Source organism: Zonotrichia leucophrys, chromosome 2 (genome assembly GCF_028769735.1).
Source record: "Zonotrichia leucophrys gambelii isolate GWCS_2022_RI chromosome 2, RI_Zleu_2.0, whole genome shotgun sequence".
NCBI lineage: Eukaryota > Metazoa > Chordata > Aves > Passeriformes > Passerellidae > Zonotrichia > Zonotrichia leucophrys.
The window spans coordinates 3,852,881-3,873,178 of record NC_088171.1 but is presented as its reverse complement, the minus strand read 5'-3'; the positions used below and the strand labels follow the sequence as shown (position 1 = coordinate 3,873,178).

Below are 20,298 nucleotides of genomic sequence, written 5' to 3'. Positions count from 1 at the left end.
GGGGATGGTCAGGAAAGATGACTCAGAGTAAAAAGATGTAAAAATTGCTGTAATGGGGCAGAAATTTTTATTATCTCCTCCGGCAGCAGGAACACACTTTGGTGGTTTAAACAAGAACTGCCACCTTTGCATGCCCTGCTGATAAATCTGAGTTTAGTCATCTTCTCAGCATTTGCTGGACTTCCATTCAGAAAAAAAAAGGGAAAGAAAAGTACTGGAATTTAATACTTACATCTCTGAAAACACCATTAGCTGTGAAACACGTGTATGAGCTACTGTTCCCATCCCATGGTGTATTCATTGTGATAATTCCCACCTGGTTCTTTCAAAACCATTACTTTTGTCATCTCCAGAATTGCCAGGAAGTCCTCCTGTAATAGGCAAGGAACATGAGTTTAAAGAAAATGAAAGGTGAATTAGAATTTGTCCAGGCAGCTGGGTAAGATAATGACTCGGATAAGATGAGTTTCTGGGAACCAGATTGAATAAAAGTATTTCTCTGCGAGCAGTTCAGTCATTGAAAAATGCAGGTTCAGGTTACATGTTAAAATAATTAAGGGCTGAAAAATAGCAGCCATTAACAAATTTGGAAAATGAAAACATATGGCCATTTCATATTGTTCAGCTCAACAGAACATTGTTTCAGAGGTATTGGTGCTTAAATTGAATTAGGGATAAGAAGTAAAGAAATGATAAAATTCAAGATAAAAAGCTAAAAATGAAATTTCCTCTCTGCCTGTCTGGCTCTTTGTTTTCATGTCAGACAAGATGAAGGAAAAACTCTCACTTAATTGAACAGAATGGGAATTTTGTGCATGGTGTGCTTAAAAATAAAATATGCATTGTTTACACAGTTCCACCTGTGAGTTCCTTGTTTCTATGGTGACATCCAGTTTATTAAATCCTCTCTTTTATTTAGTCCAGACTTAAATATTATCAAGAAGACCACTCTGACCATCTAGTTTGTGGTGTACACGATGATCTAGAGCAAAGGGAGCAGTTTCTTTCCAGTTTATGCAGAGATTATTAAAGCCTGAGTGTTTTCCCCATCTATTGTTTACTTTCAGTGGGGTTTTTCATTTGTGGTTTTTTTTTTTTATTTTTGCTTGGTTGGTTTGGATTTTTTAATGAACATTTTCAAATACACAGCATGGTAGATGCAGCCTGGTCTAGTGTAAAGTGTCCCTGCCCATGGTGGATTGGAATGAGGTGATCTTTAAGGTCCCTTCCAACCCAAACCATTCCATAATTCCTTGATTTTAGATGCTTTTGCAACTGATTTTACTTCTGGGACGTGGGTACTCTTCTAATTCACGTTGTCCCAAGCAATTTTGAGCAGCACATGTAATTGCAATCATGTCCTACCAGGCCACTGCAGTTAGAAGATTAATGATGAGCAGCAATAAAATTTACCCAATTAATGAGTGATGGTTTAATCTGTTAGTGTCTGTAGTCATGAGCAGCTGGAAGCTGTGATAACATGCACTCATTGAATTTTTAATGTCTAATACCATGGTTTGAAAAAATCCCCCAAAAACTGTTAAGGAGTTATCTGAATTATAAGTGAGTGATAATTAATAAGTGAATTATAAGTGAGTGATAATTGATTAGTGATCTGTGATGGTCAACACCTTTTAAACCATTGCTCTATCCCAGCAGGCAGCTCCTGCACTCTTCCATAGTGCTGGGAAAAAAGAGTTTCTTTGCATGGAAATTGTTTTCCTGCAGGTCCTGCAAATGTGTTGTGCTTCTGTAAATGTTGTTGTAGAGATGGACAGAAACAACACACTGAGCAATGTGTCAAAGGCTTTTTTTATTGCTGCATGTTCTCCTTTTTTATACAGTTTTACAGACTACAGTTGGTTAGCAGCTTTCTTGCCAATTACTCTGTTGGTTAGTAAAGGGAATTTTTTCATCCATCAAATCTCTCTATTCATAAATTGTTTACATATTCTTCATAATTGTTTACATTTCTTCACTGATTCTCATGGCATAGATTTAATGTCTATGTTGTTTTTCACCCAGAAATAGATTGTTGTATTAACAAACTCTTCACACCAGGATTGTTTTCACATGGAAAATTGCAAAGTGCTTGTTTGACAAGGCCAGCCACTGATCTAACAGAGCAAGCCTGATTTTAAAGCCTTTCTATGATAATTTTTATACTTTACTGAACATATAAAAATTAGTGAGTCAGGTGACAGACAACTGGATCTTCTTTTCCAAGGGAATTCAGTGAAAATCTCTTTTGTTCCTGTTCCCATGGCTTGTGCTGTGGCTGGCTGCTGGATTTTCTGATGAAGCCAGGCTTTATTGCTGCTTCAGGCTGTTTGTGACCCTGAGAAAACACAGCAGTGAGAGAGAGAGAGATCTCCATCCTGGCTGGAGGCAATGGCACAGTTTGGTTTCTAGGATCTTCATTTCCAGGGATGAGACATGGAGCCAGACAGCTCTGATGGACTTTGGGTTTCACCTCTCTGGAAATGAGTACACTTCAGAGGAACCCTGGGTGAACTCTGGATTTTGCCTGTAAATTGCTTTCTAGTGTCCAACAAGCTCCTGAAGTGAGAGAAATAGGGAATTGGTATAGAGACTTTTAGGATGAGATGCAGGTGCACATAAACAAGAGTCCCTGTATTCCTTAGGATATCCAGACATTCTGACATGAGGCCTTGAGAAGATTTGTGTCTCTCCAGACTGGAAACTAAAAAATCTAGGGTTGCAGTAAAACCTTACCTTTGTTAAAATAAATTAAATCATCTGAGTCAAAATACCTGAGAGAGCTTCCTAAAAACCCCATGTCCAGTCTAAGTCAGTCACTCAGGCTCCCTGAATAACCAGTGATGGAAAATAGAGGACTTCAATGTGCAGAGCATTGCCCAGAAACATCTTCATTTTAACCCTGGAATTACCTTCAAAGCTTCAGTTAATATATTTATTTCAGGGACTACAGTCGAAGGTGAGACACTGAAGATTTAGTTAAGGATGTCTCTGATTATTGCAGCAGATTTGGACTAGATGGTCTTTCAAGATTCTTTCCAACCCAAACCAATCCACGATTTTCTGAATATTAGTGAAAAGAAATAGACATTTCCAGAGAGGCTGTCATGTTTTCTAAGAAAATCCCTCCCAAAAAAATGGTTTTGTTTTTCTTTTTTTGGAGGATGTAAACCAAGCTATAAAAAAATGCACTGATTGTAGACACAAATTTAAAAAATATATATTCCTAAAGTGAATAATTCTGAGCATCTGTTGTTTGTAACAGAGGATCACTGCACAGCACATCCAGGAAATTTGGTTGTTTTAGTCAAATTACCCAAAGGCAAGGAGAGGACAATAAGCAGGCAATAAAGAACTGTACAGCAAAGATTTATGATCCCTGCTTGAGTTTATAAAAGCCTAGAAGGATGTCAAAGATGCTTATATACACATTAATATAGACAAAATACAGATTTTGATCCTTTCCTTAATTCTTCAGCTGTTGGCTTCTGCAGCTAATTAATTCATTAAATATTGCCAGTGAATATAACAGGATCTACCAATACCGACTGGAATCAGGACTGAAATTAGAAATTAGGACTCTGGGCTGTGTTAAGGTCATGTTTATGCTCCTAGTGGGAGGGTTAATCTGTAATATCTGCCCATTCCCACTGTGCCCTGCAAGGGCTCCCCATTTATGCGGATGTTCCCTATTTCTGGTGATGACAGTCAGGATCCCAGCTCCTCTGACCTTGTGTTGGGCAGGAGCACAGAAAGGAGCAGAGTCCCTGCAGCAGAGACTCAGTTTGTGACCCTATTTTGTCAACAGCTGGCAGGGCCAACAGCTAGACTCCAAAATCATTCTAACTCAGGATATTCTGGGATTCTGTGAGTTTTCCTCACAGAAACTGAAGTTTCTTCTCCTTAGGTGTTTCCAGCTTGGCTGTTGCCCCAAAGCTGCCTCCCCAGTCCAAGGACAAAAGCTGTTTTTTGGGGAGTGGCTCATGGGATGCATTTTGAACATCTGCTTTCCAGTGAGGACAATGTTCTCCAGTGCTGCCTGTTGCTATCTGATGCCTTAAGAGGCTGACCTGGAACAGAGGCTGGACAGAGTTAAAGGAATGAGTAGGTATTTATGAAAAGACCTTCAAAGGATACACCTTGGGCAGCACAAGAGCCTGGCTGTGGCTCTACCCAGGATGGACGCAAGGTGGGCGCAAGATGGTTGCTGGGTCAGGAGTTTTCACACTTTTATAAGTTTTGGTTCATTTCCATATTGGGGTTAATTGTCCAATTACAGCTCCAGGTTATGCAGTCCCATCCTCCCAGTTTGCTCTCCTCAATTTGCTGTTGTTTGTTCTTTTTGGGCCTGAAGCTGCAGCAGTGTCCTTGGTTCTGGGGCTGGAAAAGGATTGTGTTGTGTGACTGAACTGTGAGGAGAACTTGCTAACACTTGATATGAAGTTCAGAGTCACCCCCTAAGGCAGTACAGGATCTGGAAAATGCAAAAGCTGAAACTTGATGTGACCATGTTCACAGGGGCTTCAGGACAAGGGAAGAGACAAGGATCTGACTCCATGTTTCAGAAGGATTGATTTATTATTTTATTATATATATTACATTAAAACTACACTAAAAGAATAGAAGAAAGGATTTCATTAGAAGGCTAGTTAAGAATAGAATAGCAAAGAATGGTAAAAAAGGTTTGTGGCTCAGCTCTCTGTCCGAGCCAGCTGGGCTGTGATTGGCCATTAATTACAAACATCCAACATGGGCCAATCCCAGATGCACCTGTTGCATTCCACAGCAGCAGATAATCAATGTTGACATTTTGTTCCTGAGGCCTCTCAGCTTCTCAGGAGGAAAAATCCTAAGGAAAGGATTTTTCATAGAAGTTGTCTGCTACAACTTGAGGCATCAATCTATCCCCACAACAACTTCAAGGGCCATTCAAATGTAGATGTTGGCAATGGTCCATTAAATCCCACTCTGGAAAGCACATTTGCCAGGTACTGCTTCCTCTGTTCACAGGAGTGGTTGTCTGTACTTAGACCAGTGCTGGGAGAACAGTAAAAGGATGGGAGCAAAAATGGGTTGGAAGAAATTCCCATGGCATTCTGTTGATAATTTTGAGGCTTTCTTTTCATAACTTTGATTGGAAGATTTTTCTGTGCCCACTTAAGAATCACCTCTTCACCAGCACTTGTGTTTCTGGAGGAACATTCTGACTTTTTATTTAAAATCAATTCTTTTTATATTTTCCTGTGCTTTAGGATCACTTAGAAAATTCTAGCTGTGAATAGTCTAAAACATTGTTAGACTAAAGACTCAAGAGAGTCTTCTTAGCCTGTTCTTACCATGAAATGTTTTTTTTCTTACAAGATTTCACCCCACACTGACATTCTCACAGAGGTGGCCAGTGCTTAAAACTGCCCAACTGTACAATTTCATTTCTTATTGCAGCTTCTTCTGTGCTACATCCACTACTTCTTAATACACCTCACAATCTTAAGCCAAGAACTTCATTACAGGGAACTGCCTACTCAATAATACATGCAGCTGAGTAAGTGTAATAATTTGGACTCCTGACAGGCTTTGCATATTGATTTTTCCTCAGCAAAATAAAACTGAAGCCCAGTAAGTTAAATCATCTTCAGATGGACGAGCAAGTTACAGTGCTGTAACAAGTTTTTAACTGCTCTGTCTGCTAAGTGGTAGAAAAATCTCTGTATATACTTATCTCAGCATGGCAAAAATGAGATAATTCAGCCCTATTTACCCTCAAAAGCAGCTGCACAAAGTCACATTCATATATTCTGTGCCCATGGCAGGGGAATTGGAGTTAAATGGTCCTTAAGGTTCTTTCCAATCCAAATTGTTCAATAAATATCAACTCCCTGAGCTCTTAATAAGCTTTATTTTTTTTTTTTCCCACAAAGTTCTTGGCCTTTTCCACCAGTGAAAGAACAAGGGAGGAGGGACTGCAGGTCCAGTCTTCATTGTATTTTTTTGTAGTTTTTGTGCAAAGGAGGATGAGGGTGGGGAAGGGAAATCCTTGGCTTTGCCCATGAGCTTCTATCCAGCACGGCTGGCTCAGGGTGGACCTGGTAATTTGTTCCTGGAAAAAAGGCAGGGAATGAAAACTGTGCAATTCCTTCCCCAAATTCCTCAGAAGAAAAGGAGGGAACAGGGAAGCACAAAGGGAAAACTCTGTCATGTGGTTTTTCCTGTCCTTTGTAAGAGAAATAAGGGGGAAAAAAACCCTCTTATTTTGTTTTGGAGGTCATAAACCTTAATATGTATCAATATTTCCTTCCAGAAAGGAGAATTTTGCATTCTGTGCAAGAAAACAAATTAACCTGGCCTGTGCTGTTCTGCTTCCCAGCTTGAGATTTCATTTTCTAATATGAGTTCCACCACAGAAACAAGTTATTCTGTGGTGCAGGAATTCTTCAGCAATGTCACTCTTGGGTTTAAAGGTGAAATTAATCTCACTTTAGCTGGCTGAAAGCAGAATATTTATCTAAAGTGGATATGTAGGTTCTCCTATGAAAAAAGAAAAATTAAAAAAAAAAAAGAGGAAAAAAGTTTATTTGACCAGCCTATGTTTTTTACTTATTTTAAGAAAATATATTATTTTAAGATACCTCAGAAATAAGATAGAAGAATTTCTGCCCTATTGATGTGTCATGTGATTTTCCTTCATTTCCTATCAACAGGAATGTTGAATGTTGGAGTCCATTTTTTTCCCAGTATAACCATTATTCCTGCAAAATAGTTGGAAAGGAATAGAATTTAGAAAATTGCCAACAAGACTTCAAATTGATCTGTTAAAATAAATGTTCTCTCCTTCTTTTTTCCCTTTGTGAATTTTGCTCCCATTTGCCATGAAGGCTCACGATTTTGACAGCTCAATGAACGTATCATGTCTTATAAATTATTTACAGATGAATGAAAGCAATTACCTGTCTCTTGCACAACATTGTAAACATGGAGTTTAGAGGCATTTTCAGTTTTAACTTGAATATTTTTGAGCCTCAAGCCATGTGGAAATACCCAAAAAGCCTCACTTCCCAGCTAATAAAATATTTATAGCTATGATCAGCTTGTTTTTTAAAAAGATCTTTTGACAAGTCACACCTTTAAAATTTTGATGATTCCTTAAGTAAACACATTTTTTAACAAAATGAGAGCAGTCAATCCCCAGCTGGCAGTGGAAGGGTTCTGCTGTCAGCAAGACCAGGTGGAATTCTCCTGCACTCAATCCCATTTCAACTCCCTCTGAATCCAACAAACATTTTTTTTGTTTTTTTGCTGTGTATTTCAGTGAAGAGACCTGTGCTGGGCTCTGTATTTAGGGAAAAAAATTCCCCCTTGGGGAAAAATTGCATCACAGATGCTGGACATCTAAATTATTGGCTAAATTAGCTTGTGAGTCTCCCAAGACTCCTTGTAGACTTGATAGATACAAAGATTTACATCCAGTTTGCATATTAAAAATCTTAAATTAAGGTGCCTTAATAAGCAAGCTGAGTCCCACTGAACGTGTATCCATAATCTCAGAGCTGAGGTGTCTATTGCACTTCCCAGTCCTGGAATTCCTCTTATTTTCAGTGTTCTTAGAGATTATTTTGTTTTTCTGATTGTGTTATGGTTGTTGAGTTGTTCGGGGTTTTTTGTTTGGTTGTTTGGGGTTTTTAGGTTTTGTTATTTTGGGGGTGTTGTTGTTTTGGTTTATTGGGTTTTGGTCGGCTTCATTTGGTTTTCTATGGGGTTTTTTTGCTTGGTTTTTTTTTGTGGTTTTTTTTTGGGTTGGGTTGGGGTTTTTTGTTTTGTTTTTGTTTGTTTATTTGTTTGTTTTGAGGGTTTTTTGGGTTTTTTTTGGTAAACCAAATGGGAACCCTAAACAAATAGTTGGAAATTGGTTGAACAACGTCATTTTCACCCTTCAAGAGTTGAGTGTAGAGGACAAGCACCTGCAGATTCTTTCCTTATTGATCCTTTTCCTTGCCTTCCTGATTATCCTAAAAGCCATTTCAGGCTTCCATGGCAGCTTGCACTTTTGGTAATCAAGCCATACATTTCCTGCTCCCACAGCTGCTGGAATCGATTGGTTTGTGTCCTTTTGCAGCAAAACAAATCGAAAGGAGCAAGAGTGAAACAACACAAGTGCAAAAATCACAACCCAAACAAAAGGCAAGGCTGGGAGGATCCATCACTGAGTGACCAGGAAAAAATTACTGGACATAAAAGTCAATACACAAGGAAATGCTTTAGAGGAGAAAAAGCAATTATTGGAGTGTGTAATGAGTATGCCCAAGCCATATGGCAAGAGTGAAGCCAAATTGAAATAATGAACACAAACAATTAATAAAATGCTCTGAAGGGTTGTTGGGCGTATTTTAAGAGCGTGCCTCAATCCCAGACAGGAAAGGACTTGAGTCTGTTCCAGGTTTTTGGCCATAAAAAATAGTGACTAATGGAATTCCACCCCTTCTCTGCTAACCTGCAAATTGCCCACAGCAGAACCAGTGTTATCACAACTGAATAATCCTGAACAGAATTAAACAGAGTGCTCCCCGTCAGCAAGACTATTTCATAATTATCTTCGTGCAGGATAGATCAGAATTGCTGATTTGTTTCCCATTATTCCACTGGATTGAGAACTGATAAAGAGATTTTCCAGTGGTGTGGCTACAGCAGATGAGCATTCCTGCTCACATGGATGAGATTTCTCACTTGGGTTATAAATTGAGTGGATTTTGTGTGCTTCCTAATTTTTCTTCTACCTGTACCTCAAATAGACTGTGGACAGATAAATCTATCTGAAGATAGATATAAATATAAATCCATACTCTATACCTGCATAAATACATACCTACAGCTATAAAAACTTATATTTAACTGAAGTTTGCATCAGGATTTAATTGTAAATCTGCTAAATAATACAGAATCTGTTCATTCATATAATATCAGGAAGAAATTTATTCTTGCCTTTATATATGACACTGAAGTATATTGCCATCCCTGCAAGACAAAAATTCCCAAGTGACTGAAACATAGAAAAGTTTCTGGATCTTTGAAACTCAAGCACACAGAATTGTGCCCTCTCATACTTTTTTTTTTCACGCTTAGTCCAGCTAATAAAAATGTCACAGACAATGAGAACTCCCCAAATTCCTTTTAGATACTTCACTTATGGGTTTTTTTTTTTTTGCCTGGGTGCAAGGAAGGATCTCTGTGAACTCCCCAGATCCCTTTAGGATTATTTTCCATTTTTCCATAATGATTCCATATTCCAATTAAAAATATTGATTAGATGTATACAAATTTTCATGGTTATTACTTCATATGGCAGGGTAATTACCTGCCCACACATATTTGTGAGAAAGAATAGAAAATAATTTCCTTCCTACTTATCTTTAACTCTTTCTAATAGGAAGAGGGGGAGAAGGAATTATAAAATGCTTACCTAATTTTCATATTTCTGTTTTAACTCATCTCTAAATTTTCTAAATCAATTTATCTCTGACTTATGGTAGCTATAGACATCGAGAAACTTATTAGCTCTTTTGGAATTAATTCTTTATTTATTTATAGGAGTAAGCCATATGAAATTGAGGTTGTGCAGACTTTTTTTTCCAACAAATATTGTTAAAATCCACATTCTTTCCAAAATACTTCTTCCTTCAATGGAGATAGTTGGTTCCTTTTATGGAGTTAGTGACTAACCCAGCACTGTTGAAGATTTGGTCCATATTTCTGTATGTTTTTGGTGTTACTGCTCCTGTAAATTGACCATAAATTGTCAAGTCCTCTTGGCAGCCACTTCCCATTTCTTCCTGTGTCCTGCCAGCCTTTAGACAAAGAAAGCCAGACCCATCACACTCCTTCTGGTCCAAAGACAAGCAAAGAGGAATTATCTTGTCTTTATTTATTCAGGTTTTGTGTTAACACAACTGCAATTTTGGGTTTTCCTGTGGTTTTCTGGGCATTTTCCCCGTAATGTGTTCCCTGTACCTAAAAATCAGAAATACTTCTGACATCTATGCTGTTCATACTGTTTCTGAGTACTGGAGTACCGTACTGAGGCTGGAACACATTGATTTGCAGTGTTATTTTTTTTTTTTCACTCTCTGAATACATTGTGGGCACTCAGAGAAGTCCAATATAGAAGAGGAGAGAGGCTTTGTTAAACTCTGTGTTAAAATTTGTTCCTGCTCAGGAGCATGAAATGCAGCACATCCCCTTAACAGGGCCTGCACTGGCTGTTGATAATGGATTTATTTCCTTTGTTTCCTCCACTAGACCATGAGGTCCCACGAGCTCTAACGAGGAGCTGTTTGACTCACCACTAGAACAATTTCCAGGACAGATTATGGAATTTGCACGCTGGAAGAAATTAAGTTCTTTAATTCAGTTGTTTCTCATCCTCTGAGGGTCTGAAGGAGTAAACAAGGAACGAATTTCTCTCAGGGGTGTCCCCACTGGCGTCACTCTGCTGACATCAGGAGTGGATTTGGCCCAAAATCAGTTAGAAGTTATCTTCTCCTACATTTTCCACTGAGAAAATTCTATTTATAAACACCAGAAAAGCAAGAAGATGGGGAGCAGGAGTCAGAATATGAAGGGGCAGCTTGATTTTACAATGCTGGCTCTGGAGAGCCATTTAGATTTCAGTGTCACCATTTGTTGTGGTTTGTTTGGTTTTGTTTTCCAGCTTTAAAAAAGAGCAGAAAATTTTTTTAGCACACAGAGCTACCCTGAAACATAAAAAGTAATAATTTGTTAATTTCTTTTGAGGGATCTTAAATTGTACCACAATTTAATTCAATTTCTGAAATTATCAATCATATAGACTTGAGGTCAGTTGCTCTTTTCAGTCATTTATTGCTTTCCTGTTTTCTTTTGTCTGTTTATCCTTTTAGAAGCAAGTCAAAATTCCTGACAAATGTTATTGACTGGGCAATTATTAACCACAGGCTTTGCCTGAATAATTCCCATTCAAAATCCTGTTCTCCCGTGTTGGGATTTTTTTAAGACTCAGAGACTGTTCAAGGTTTGTGTCCCATTTTAGTCCCACTCCAGGGCTGTTGTGGGATTAGTTAGAAGTGAACAAATCAAAGAAAAACGTTATCATTCTTTTCTTTTGAGACAGAAAAGATTTGGAGCTGTGAATTTATTATTGTGAATAATAAAGGCTCAAGGCTCAAGAGACCTGCTGTTCAATTTTCTCCTCATCTCCCTCCATGCCATTAAATCCTGTCTCCGTTTTCAAGGGAATGCAGACTCCAAATTACCAAAAAGGCAGTCTGAAAAAATTTGTACTTTCTCTGTCTCCATGGCAACTGTTTATCCCAGAGATCTTTCCAGATGTCTTCTTCAGAGGCCCATAAATCTCATAATGGGCCAAATATCACTCCAAGGGTGGCAAAACTGTCAGTGGACTGTTCAGCTCTCCAGCTTGGGAAGATTTTTTACCTTTTTAGCCTTAGCTGGAAGCCAGGTTCACTGTGAGGCACATTAATACTTGTGGGAAAAATATATTAAATATGTGTAATATTTTATAGACATGTATTTATTCCTATCCAGCTACTTCAACACCACAACCAGTTGCATGCTTAGATAATATTAATTAAACTATTAATTAATAGCTGACAGTGCTCCACCTTGCTGTCCTTGCTCAATCCCTTTTTATGGCCAGGTTGTGGCCATAGTATGTGACCAAGGAAAGGTGAGGCTTTTGTGGAAGAGCAACACTTTTTTATGATTATTAACCCATCTCCTCAAAGTCTGCCTTGACTCTGCAACTTTCAGGGAGGGTTTTTTATGATGCTTTTCCCAGAAATTACTCTGAGCCATGTAAGGATTAAAATTTGTGGCAGTGTGATGCACGGAGCTGCTCCCTCTCCCCGTCTGTCTCAGCCTGGAGAATTAATGAAAGACTGAGCTGGAAAAGTGCAGGATGCTGTCTCCTTCCCCTCAGAAGGGAGGGAAGTGAGTCAGAACCAGTGCTGGGGGAGAATGATGATGTTCTGGCTGCCCCCAAAAATAAGGGAGGAGAACTTGGAACCCTGGCTGCTGAGAATTTCAGACTTTCTGTGTTGAATGGCACAGACCCTCAAGAGAGCGCTGCATTTGACCTGAGGCCATGGAGAAGCTTCCAAAATGGAATGATGGAACTGGGAATGTGGGTGTGGAGTTTGAATAGAAGTGTGTGATGTCACAGAGTGAGAAACTCAGAGTTTAAGAGTTTAGAATACAGTAATAGATATAAAGCAAGACTGAGGTTTTGGGGTGAAAGCTGCTCCTTCTTCTTCACCTTCTTCTCCACCTCTTCTCCATGGGTTTGGGTGGTTTTGTGTAATTGGACAGAAAAGTTCCCATTGAGGACTTTGAGTGATTAGTTATTGGGTTAAAAGTGAAAATAATTTAGGTGTCATTTCTGAATTGAATAGTTTAGCCTTAAAAGACCTCATATAGAAAGATAGCGAACCATTTTTAGCTTGTTAGTAGAATGCTGTAGAGCTCAAGCTGCACCAAGGGAAATACAGGTTGGATAGCAGGAAAAAGTTTTTCACAGAAAGAGTGATAAAGTTCTGGAATGGCTGCCCGGGGAGGTGGTGGAGTCCCCATCCCTGGGTGTGTTTAACAAAGCCTGGATGTGGCACTGGGTGCCAGGGTTGAGTTGAGCTGTTGGGGCTGGGTTGGACTCGATGATTTTGAAGGTCTCTTCCAACCTGGTCATTCTGGGAATTCTGTGAATTCTGTTAACTCACAACTTGTAATATAGATAAGAAGTAATAAACATTTAAGCCTGAATGTGATATATCCTCTCAAGTGCCTTCAATCCCAGCCTTGGCAGGGGCAGAAAAGAAGCTGAGAACCAGGAGGGGACCGGGTGGTCCAGCAGCTCCCCGTGCTCTCCCACACCCCATGTCCTGAGCAAGGCTGGATTTTCTGCAGCTGCTGAGCCTGGCACTGCCTCGGCTTCTGGCAGCTTGGAAGTGTCCTCATGTCCTGCAGCAGTGATGGGAAAAGAAAAAAACCTCCTGATTTTTTCAGTAATTTCACAGAGTCTCCCTGCCTCCCAAACAGCCAAGCAGGGACTTTCTCAGAGAGGACCAGCCAATCCTTTTTATTATATTTAAAGCAGGTTTAAAAAAAACCAAAAACTCTGCTTGATTTCACAGCTTATTGGCTTTTTACTCTGCTGCCTAATTAGACAAAGAAATGTTCCAGAGATTTTGCCAAATTGAAGTTCTCCTTTAAAACTCTTCAAAGCTCACCTAAGGCCAGTTGGCTGGAAGCACTTGAAAGATTCTGGAGATTTTCTTGGATGAGGTTTTCTTGGCAGGTATCAATGCAAGAGTGTGACCTTAGGAATAAATATCCTGTGACTGAAAAGAACTAAACAGCTTTAAAAACAGAAAAAGAAATCTCACTTCTCTGATTGTAAATAACAGCTCCTGTCATTTAAAAGCTGATCTTTGCCATATATGAAATCTTCAAGGAATAAAAAAATTATGAAACACACTATATTTCATATATCAAATATGATATATTTTGTAAAGTATTTTGTAATATCTATAATAGATAAATTATTTGATAAATAATAATATAAATATTTACATAATATAATTAGGATGATAATGTACAATAAATGTGTCTTTATAATTAAAATATATATTGAATTTATCACAAAGTCATATTCTATAACAGCATTTTTAATATAAAATTGTATATTTTTATGTTTTATATTTTAAAATATAAAATAGTATATAGTAAAATATAAAAATATTTATAAATATTATAAATTTTATGAAAATAATGTGCTATAAAATCCAGTATTCCAATCAAAAACCTCAGTGTTTTAAGTGCTTTCCCTTTTAGCTTTTAATATAATCTATTACTAACACAGTGCATTAGAAGTGAAATATCTCAAATAATCTTTTCTAATGTTCTCTTTTATTAATTGAGGTGATATTTTTAAAAGTTCTCTGCAAACAGTGCTGCACTTGGATCTCTGAGAATGTCATCCCACAAAACAAGTCACTTTACTGATAATGCTGCACCAGTAGAAGTTGCTTTGCTGGTTTATAAATCTCGTTACATAAAGAATGGATTCTACATAATCAGAATATAGTTCTGAGAAGCTTTATACTAAGGTTAGCTGATGGAAAATATTGAGGTGGGTCAAGTGCTGGGGAGTTGGGTCAAAGTTTATTGTTCTTCACATACTACTCTGGCAGAGAAACTTGGACTATACCTGTGGAATTCCTCTGATTCCAGCTGGTTTAACCCTAAAATGAAGCTTTCTCTCATTGCCTTTTGTAATTAGGGAAGGAAAATGTGCATCTCCAGCTGATAATTTATCTCAGAACAGGTTGCCCAGAGAAGTGGTGGAGGCCCCATCCCTGGAAGTGTTCAAGGCCAGGTTGGATGGGGCTTGGAGTGATGCCTCAGATTTAGCTTTTATATTTTCAGATTCTGTGCTGCTTTAGTGTGTGGGTCTGAGCTTCACATCAGGGCATGGTGAGCTCTGTGCACAGAGCAGGGAGACAAAACAATTCCTGCTCCAGCTGGGCACCAAGGACAAATGATCCAAATCTCAGCCCAGGAGCACAAACCCCGTGGGCTGGAGAGAGAAAAACAAGCAGGGTGGGACTGCCTGGGCTAAAGCTGGAATGGGACAATGAACTGCAAGGTGCAAATGGAGCAGAACTGATCCCAGGGAGAGAGCCCGGGAGCGCTCGTGCATTTTGGGGCCATTTTGGTTCATCTTGGGTGCAGCCCTGGCTGGGCTCTGGTGCTGCCCAAGGTGCATCCATGGAGGAGATCCTTTGGATAAATCCCTGCTTTATTCTTTAGCTCTGGTCTCTTCTCTAGGTCAGCCTGCACAAGGCATCACTGGGACAGTGGAAGGTGTCACTGCCCATGGCAGGGGTGGAATGAGATGATCTTGAAGGTCCCTCCCAACCTAAGCCATTCCACGATTTTGTGGTTCAGTGATAATCAGAAACTTTCTATCAGTGCCCTCCACAGTTGTCTGTTTTTGGGTTTTTTTTTTAAATTTTGTGCAGGAAATGCACAAATTTCCTGTAAAGAAAATGCAGAACTTCCCTTAGAGGAACACATAAAGCTTTTATGCTGATGAGGAGAATGAATACCAGGTTAGACAGCAAAAGGTGCTTCTCTGGGCAGCAACAGCATGACTTGGATAGAAAAAATACTTCCTGGTGTAATAACTGGGCCAGATGAAAGAACAGACTTGGTTCTCATAATTCCAAAATTTATCAGGAACAGAACTGGGAAAGGAAAAAAACAAACTTTCTCTCTTTATAAATTTCTCTGAAATTCCAGTTCATGCGACATTCCTACTCTGTTATGGTCTGGACTTTCAAATGAAACTAAAGAATCTGAGAACCCCAGAATGGTTTGGGTTGGAAGAGAACTTAAAGATCATCCAGTTCCACCACATGCCATGGGCAGGGACACCTTCCACTATCCCAGGGTGCTCCAAGCCCCATCCAGCCTGGCCTTGGACACTTCCAGGGATCCAGGGGCAGCCACAGCTGCTCTGGGAAGCTCTTCCAGTGTCCCTCAGTAAAGAGTGTCTAACACCTTATCCATCCCTGCCCTCTGGCAGTGGGAGCCATTCCCTGGCTCCTGTCCCTCCATCCCTTGTCCCCAGTCCCTCTCCAGCTCTCTTGGAGCCCCTTCAGGCCCTGGAAGGGGCTCTGAGCTCTCCCTGGAGCTTCTCCTCTCCAGGGGAACATTCCCAGCTCTCCCAGCCTGGTCCAGAGCAGAGGGGCTCCAGCCCTGGAGTATCTCTGTGGCCTCCTCTGGGTTCATTCCAGCAGCTCCACATCTTTCTGTGCTGGAGGTGGGATCTCACAGAGCAGAGCTGCAGAATCCCCTCCCTTGTCCTGCTGCCCACCCTGCTTTTGGCTCTCTGGGCTGGGAGTGCTCAGTGCTGGGTCTGACACAGTTCCAGGATTGGTGCCCAACTCCAAACAGCTCCAGGAACAACATTTCTGTGACAGGAACTCCTCAATGACACCTACACTTTGAAATGTCAATTACTTTTGGAAATCAAATCCCCATACCCAGGCCATGCTCAAGCCATTCTTTATTTTGGTATTTACCCAGATTTATGAAGGAACAGAGAGCTCCTATCTCATATTCCCCTCTCTCTGCAAGGCTTTATATGTAGTGTGCCCTTTAGAAGTTATTGTGCACCACATAATTCAGTTTAATATGCTGCTTTGTTACATTACCTTTCCTTTGATATTACTCTCCTGAAGGCAATACGACCTTGAAGGTGATATTTTAAACCAATAAATGAGGAGAGGAACTGAAAATCAAACTGAATGCTGTAAGCCAGAAGGCTGGATTTTCATCTCAGGCCTTTATTTCCCTACATGAAAAATACAGAAGTCTAACATTTATGTAATTACATTTTTTCTTGATTTGCCAAGGGGAACAAATTTTATGCAAATTCTTGTCTGTTATGAATCCTCCTGTCTATGTATGAATCCATAAATTCCATTGCCCATTGCACTATTACTCCTTTGTGCAGCCCCCCATTTTTGAAAAAGGGGTGCTGGAGATAAGAAAAATGTCAAAATATTATTTTTGATAGAGAAGGCTTTCTGGAGACAGCCTTAGCTTGTGCCAGGGGAGGATTAGATTGGATATTGGGGAAAATTTCATCACTGGAAAGGTGGTCAAGCATTGGAACAGGCTGAACAGGGAAGTGGTGAAATCACTATCCCTAAAAGTGTTCAAAAAACACATGGATGTAGCACTTGGGGACAGGGTTTTGCGGTGGACTTGGCTGTGCTGGTTTGATGTTCTGAGAGGGCTTTTCCAACCTTAATTCCTCTTTAAATCTGTGATTATTTCGATTGCAGGACCACTACCTGTAATTTTTTTTTCATCCCCTCCTATGTGAAATCTTATTCCTTAAAACTATTCCTTGTTATTATTGATTTCCTAAGATGCTAAAAACTAGGAAAATTTATCCAGCTTCAGTTGGAGTGTGTGAGCCACCTCTTCCCAAGCCTTCTTGGGCATCCCTACGTCACTGGGCAGTGGGGAGACCCCATCAGTGCCAGAGGGGGCCCTGCTGGGCAGTTTCACACTCAAGTCACTTTGATTTCCGTGGGCAGATTTCACCCAGCAGGAATTGCTGGCTGCAGCATGGTTTACAAATGTAGGGAGATTGTGCACGCTGCCCTTTATTCCATTTGATTTTTATTTATTTTGTTGTTGTCATCCTTTTCTTTGCTCTTTTAAATTATTTGTTTCAAGTGCACTTTTCCAAGCAGGATCAGACAATGTTCTTATTGATGGGGAATTCTTTACAACCTCCATCTCTCTCCTATTTTAAGGTAAATTACTTGACTTGCTGCTTCTCTCTCCCAATGTCAGCACATCAGTGTTTTCTAACACAATGAACTTGTAATTTCTTTTTAAATGGGGCTGGTTTTTATCTCTGCATGGAATTGGTACGAAATCAGCCACCTGCTATAACTGAATTTCATCCACACTGCCATGGGATATTTATACTCTGGATGTTCCTATTCTGCAGCCTGAGGATATCCTTGCTTTTCTCTGGTTTGCATTATCCATTCCTGGATAATATTGGAAAATATCTATGTTGAAATATTAATAAAAAATAAAGGTTTTTTTCCTATTCTTATTCAACACAGTTAATTCAAGCAAGACCAACAGGTGTTTCTCCAAAGATCTCATTAACCACTGATTATCTCAAGCATCCCTTGTAAGCAAATGTCTCATTAACGTGGATGTTCACACATAATTTCCTTTTGTACATAGTGCCTCACTTCAGTGAGCCATAAACCTGTCGCTGCACATCCTCAGATTTACATGGAAAATGCATTTCCTGCTGCATGGACACACGCAAGCTATCAAAGAAAATAAAATCTAACAGCACTCAACGTGGTTGTGATTACCATCTTTAGTACATAAACAGTATCACAAAGTTATAAAATCAGAATATCCTGAGCTGGAAGGAACCCACAAGGATCATTGAGTCCAAATTCTTGCACAGGAGACCTCAATGTCCCCACCATGGGCTGAGAGAGTCCAAACCTTTCAAATCCCAGGTTTTGAGACTTTTAGATATATTCTAGTGAATTACAGCGCTCATGAGGTGAGATCGTCACCTAACAAAGGAAACAATCCAGGATAGGAGTGGGAAAAGAGAGGTAGAGGAGCAAATGTAAAGAATTAATTTTTTTTCCAGCTCCTGTGATGATTTAATGAGCATTTTTGCCACAATTTTATATTTTGGTGGGTCTTCTTATTAAGATGTTGAATATCACAACAACGTTGTTTGATACTGACCTAATTCTTTAAACACCAACTTACTCAGGTCTGCTCTACTCACCACACGTGGTACTCTCAGCCTTCTATTTTTGTGAGAAAAATAAAACATAGGACTGGAAAAAATTAAAAAAAAATAGGAGTGGATTAGCTACCACTGAATCTGATGGGGAAAAAGAAAATACACCAAATCCAGTGCTGAGAACATCCCTGATGGGGAGCTGCTGAATCACCAGAGCTGGGGGAGCCCACACAGCTTTAACGAGCTCATCACCCACATCTCGTTAAATTGGACCCATGCCAGGCAGAAATACTTGGAAGTATTATCTGCTTTTCCTCAAGGTTTTATTTCCCTTGGCACGCAGTCAAAGGGAGAGAAATTTGACAGAAAACCTCGTAGAAAATCATGGAGCTGGAGGCTCTTTTTCGGTTGATAGGATTATTTGCTCAATCTCAACATCAAATGCAAATGAGCAGTGGAAATGTTTAGGTTTGGTTCTTCTTGCTTTTCCTGCTGAGGCAAAAGATGATTTTTATTTGAGAATCACTCCGTAAGTATTTTTTTAAAATATTAGTTGGAAATTTGAGATATTTCTCTGAGTTTTTATGTACACTAGATAAACCTTCTAGGTTTGTGAGCTGGTGAAATGGTGCTTGCAGAATTACAGGAAGATTTATTCTTCTTGAAAGCCAGTTTTTCACACCTTTGGCACAGAGACCAGAAAGAACCAGGAGCTGAGTTCCTTTACTGTATTTACAATTAATTTTAAATTAATTTTTCTTGTATCCCAAGAGAAGACAGCTCCTGCCCAGAGTCCCATCACCTCCTCTTCCTGCATTCATGTAGCAGGAAATTGGGATTTTTTACCACTCAGACATTTGATTCAAAGTTTGTTACCTGAGGCATCATCTTTGAACTGTTATTAAAGACCTGCATCTATTTTTAGCTTATGCAAGAAATCATTAGAGGTCAAAAAAATCCCTCTTTTGACATTGTGAGTTTATATTCTCTAGAGCAAAGGCTGCAGTAAAAATAATGAATGATGTTAGGACAGTTCTTTGGTGAGGGAGGGCATTTTTAAAAGAAAATAAGTGGGATGGAAGAGTGAGTTTGTCTCACATATCCACAGAAATGGCTGCAGAATGAAGCAGAAACTGCTTTTCAGTTTTCAGACAAATTCCAAAATGAGTGAGTTCCCAAACCTTCACAAGGATTGAAGCCAACAGAAATTCATGGAGTTAATAAACAAAGATATGATCCATAAGGTTTTTGGTTTTGTCTTTTTTTAATTAACCCAGCACTTCTGAAAGATGATAACTAAATGGCAGCAGGTTTCATACTCAAGGGATAATTTGTTTCTGGCATGTTGGAGTGAAATTGGGACTAAGGAATGTCATATTCTGGGAGAGTAAAGTCTGGCCATTACTGTGTGATGCTACTAAAGATTTTATGCTATTCCTATAAATGAAAAATATTTTTTCTCAAGGAAATTGATGCTGTTTATTATTCCAAAAAATAATATTTTTATTTCTAGAAGGAAGAACCAACCACAAAGCTCAGCAGCAGTGTGAGGAAAGGGATGGATTTCCACCACTAACATATTTTAATTTATCCCTCCTTCTCTTCCACAGGTTGCCCAGGGATGTGGGACAATATCACATGCTGGAAACCTGCAAGTGTGGGAGAAATTGTCTTTGTCAAGTGTCCTGCACTCTTCAGATTTATCATCTCTGAAGATGGTAAAGTATTTTCTCTTTCTTCTTCACCTCTGCCTGGTAAAGCCTCGTGGCCAGCACAAGTGTAAAACCTCACTTAGATCCTCAGACATCAAAAACTTCTCCAGCTGGGCTCCAGCTATAAATAAATCACAGAAAACCAGGATATTTGTGTGTAGGTATGTGAGTGTGCACAGGGAGGGAGGGGAGATGTGAACAAAAAGTCTTCACAGATTGCACGACATGAAA

General features: G+C 39.4%; 1 protein-coding gene across 12 annotated transcripts in view; it reads left to right on the top strand.

Annotated features, from left to right (window-relative positions):
• Positions 1–20,298, top strand: part of ADCYAP1R1 (ADCYAP receptor type I) — a 149,442-nt gene that overhangs the window by 69,125 nt on the left and 60,019 nt on the right. For all 12 annotated transcript variants that reach the window (XM_064703822.1, XM_064703821.1, XM_064703820.1 and 9 more), the window contains one exon: positions 19,966–20,073. In XM_064703822.1, coding sequence (XP_064559892.1) covers positions 19,966–20,073 — 108 coding nt within the window. The remainder of the gene's footprint in view (positions 1–19,965; positions 20,074–20,298) is intronic.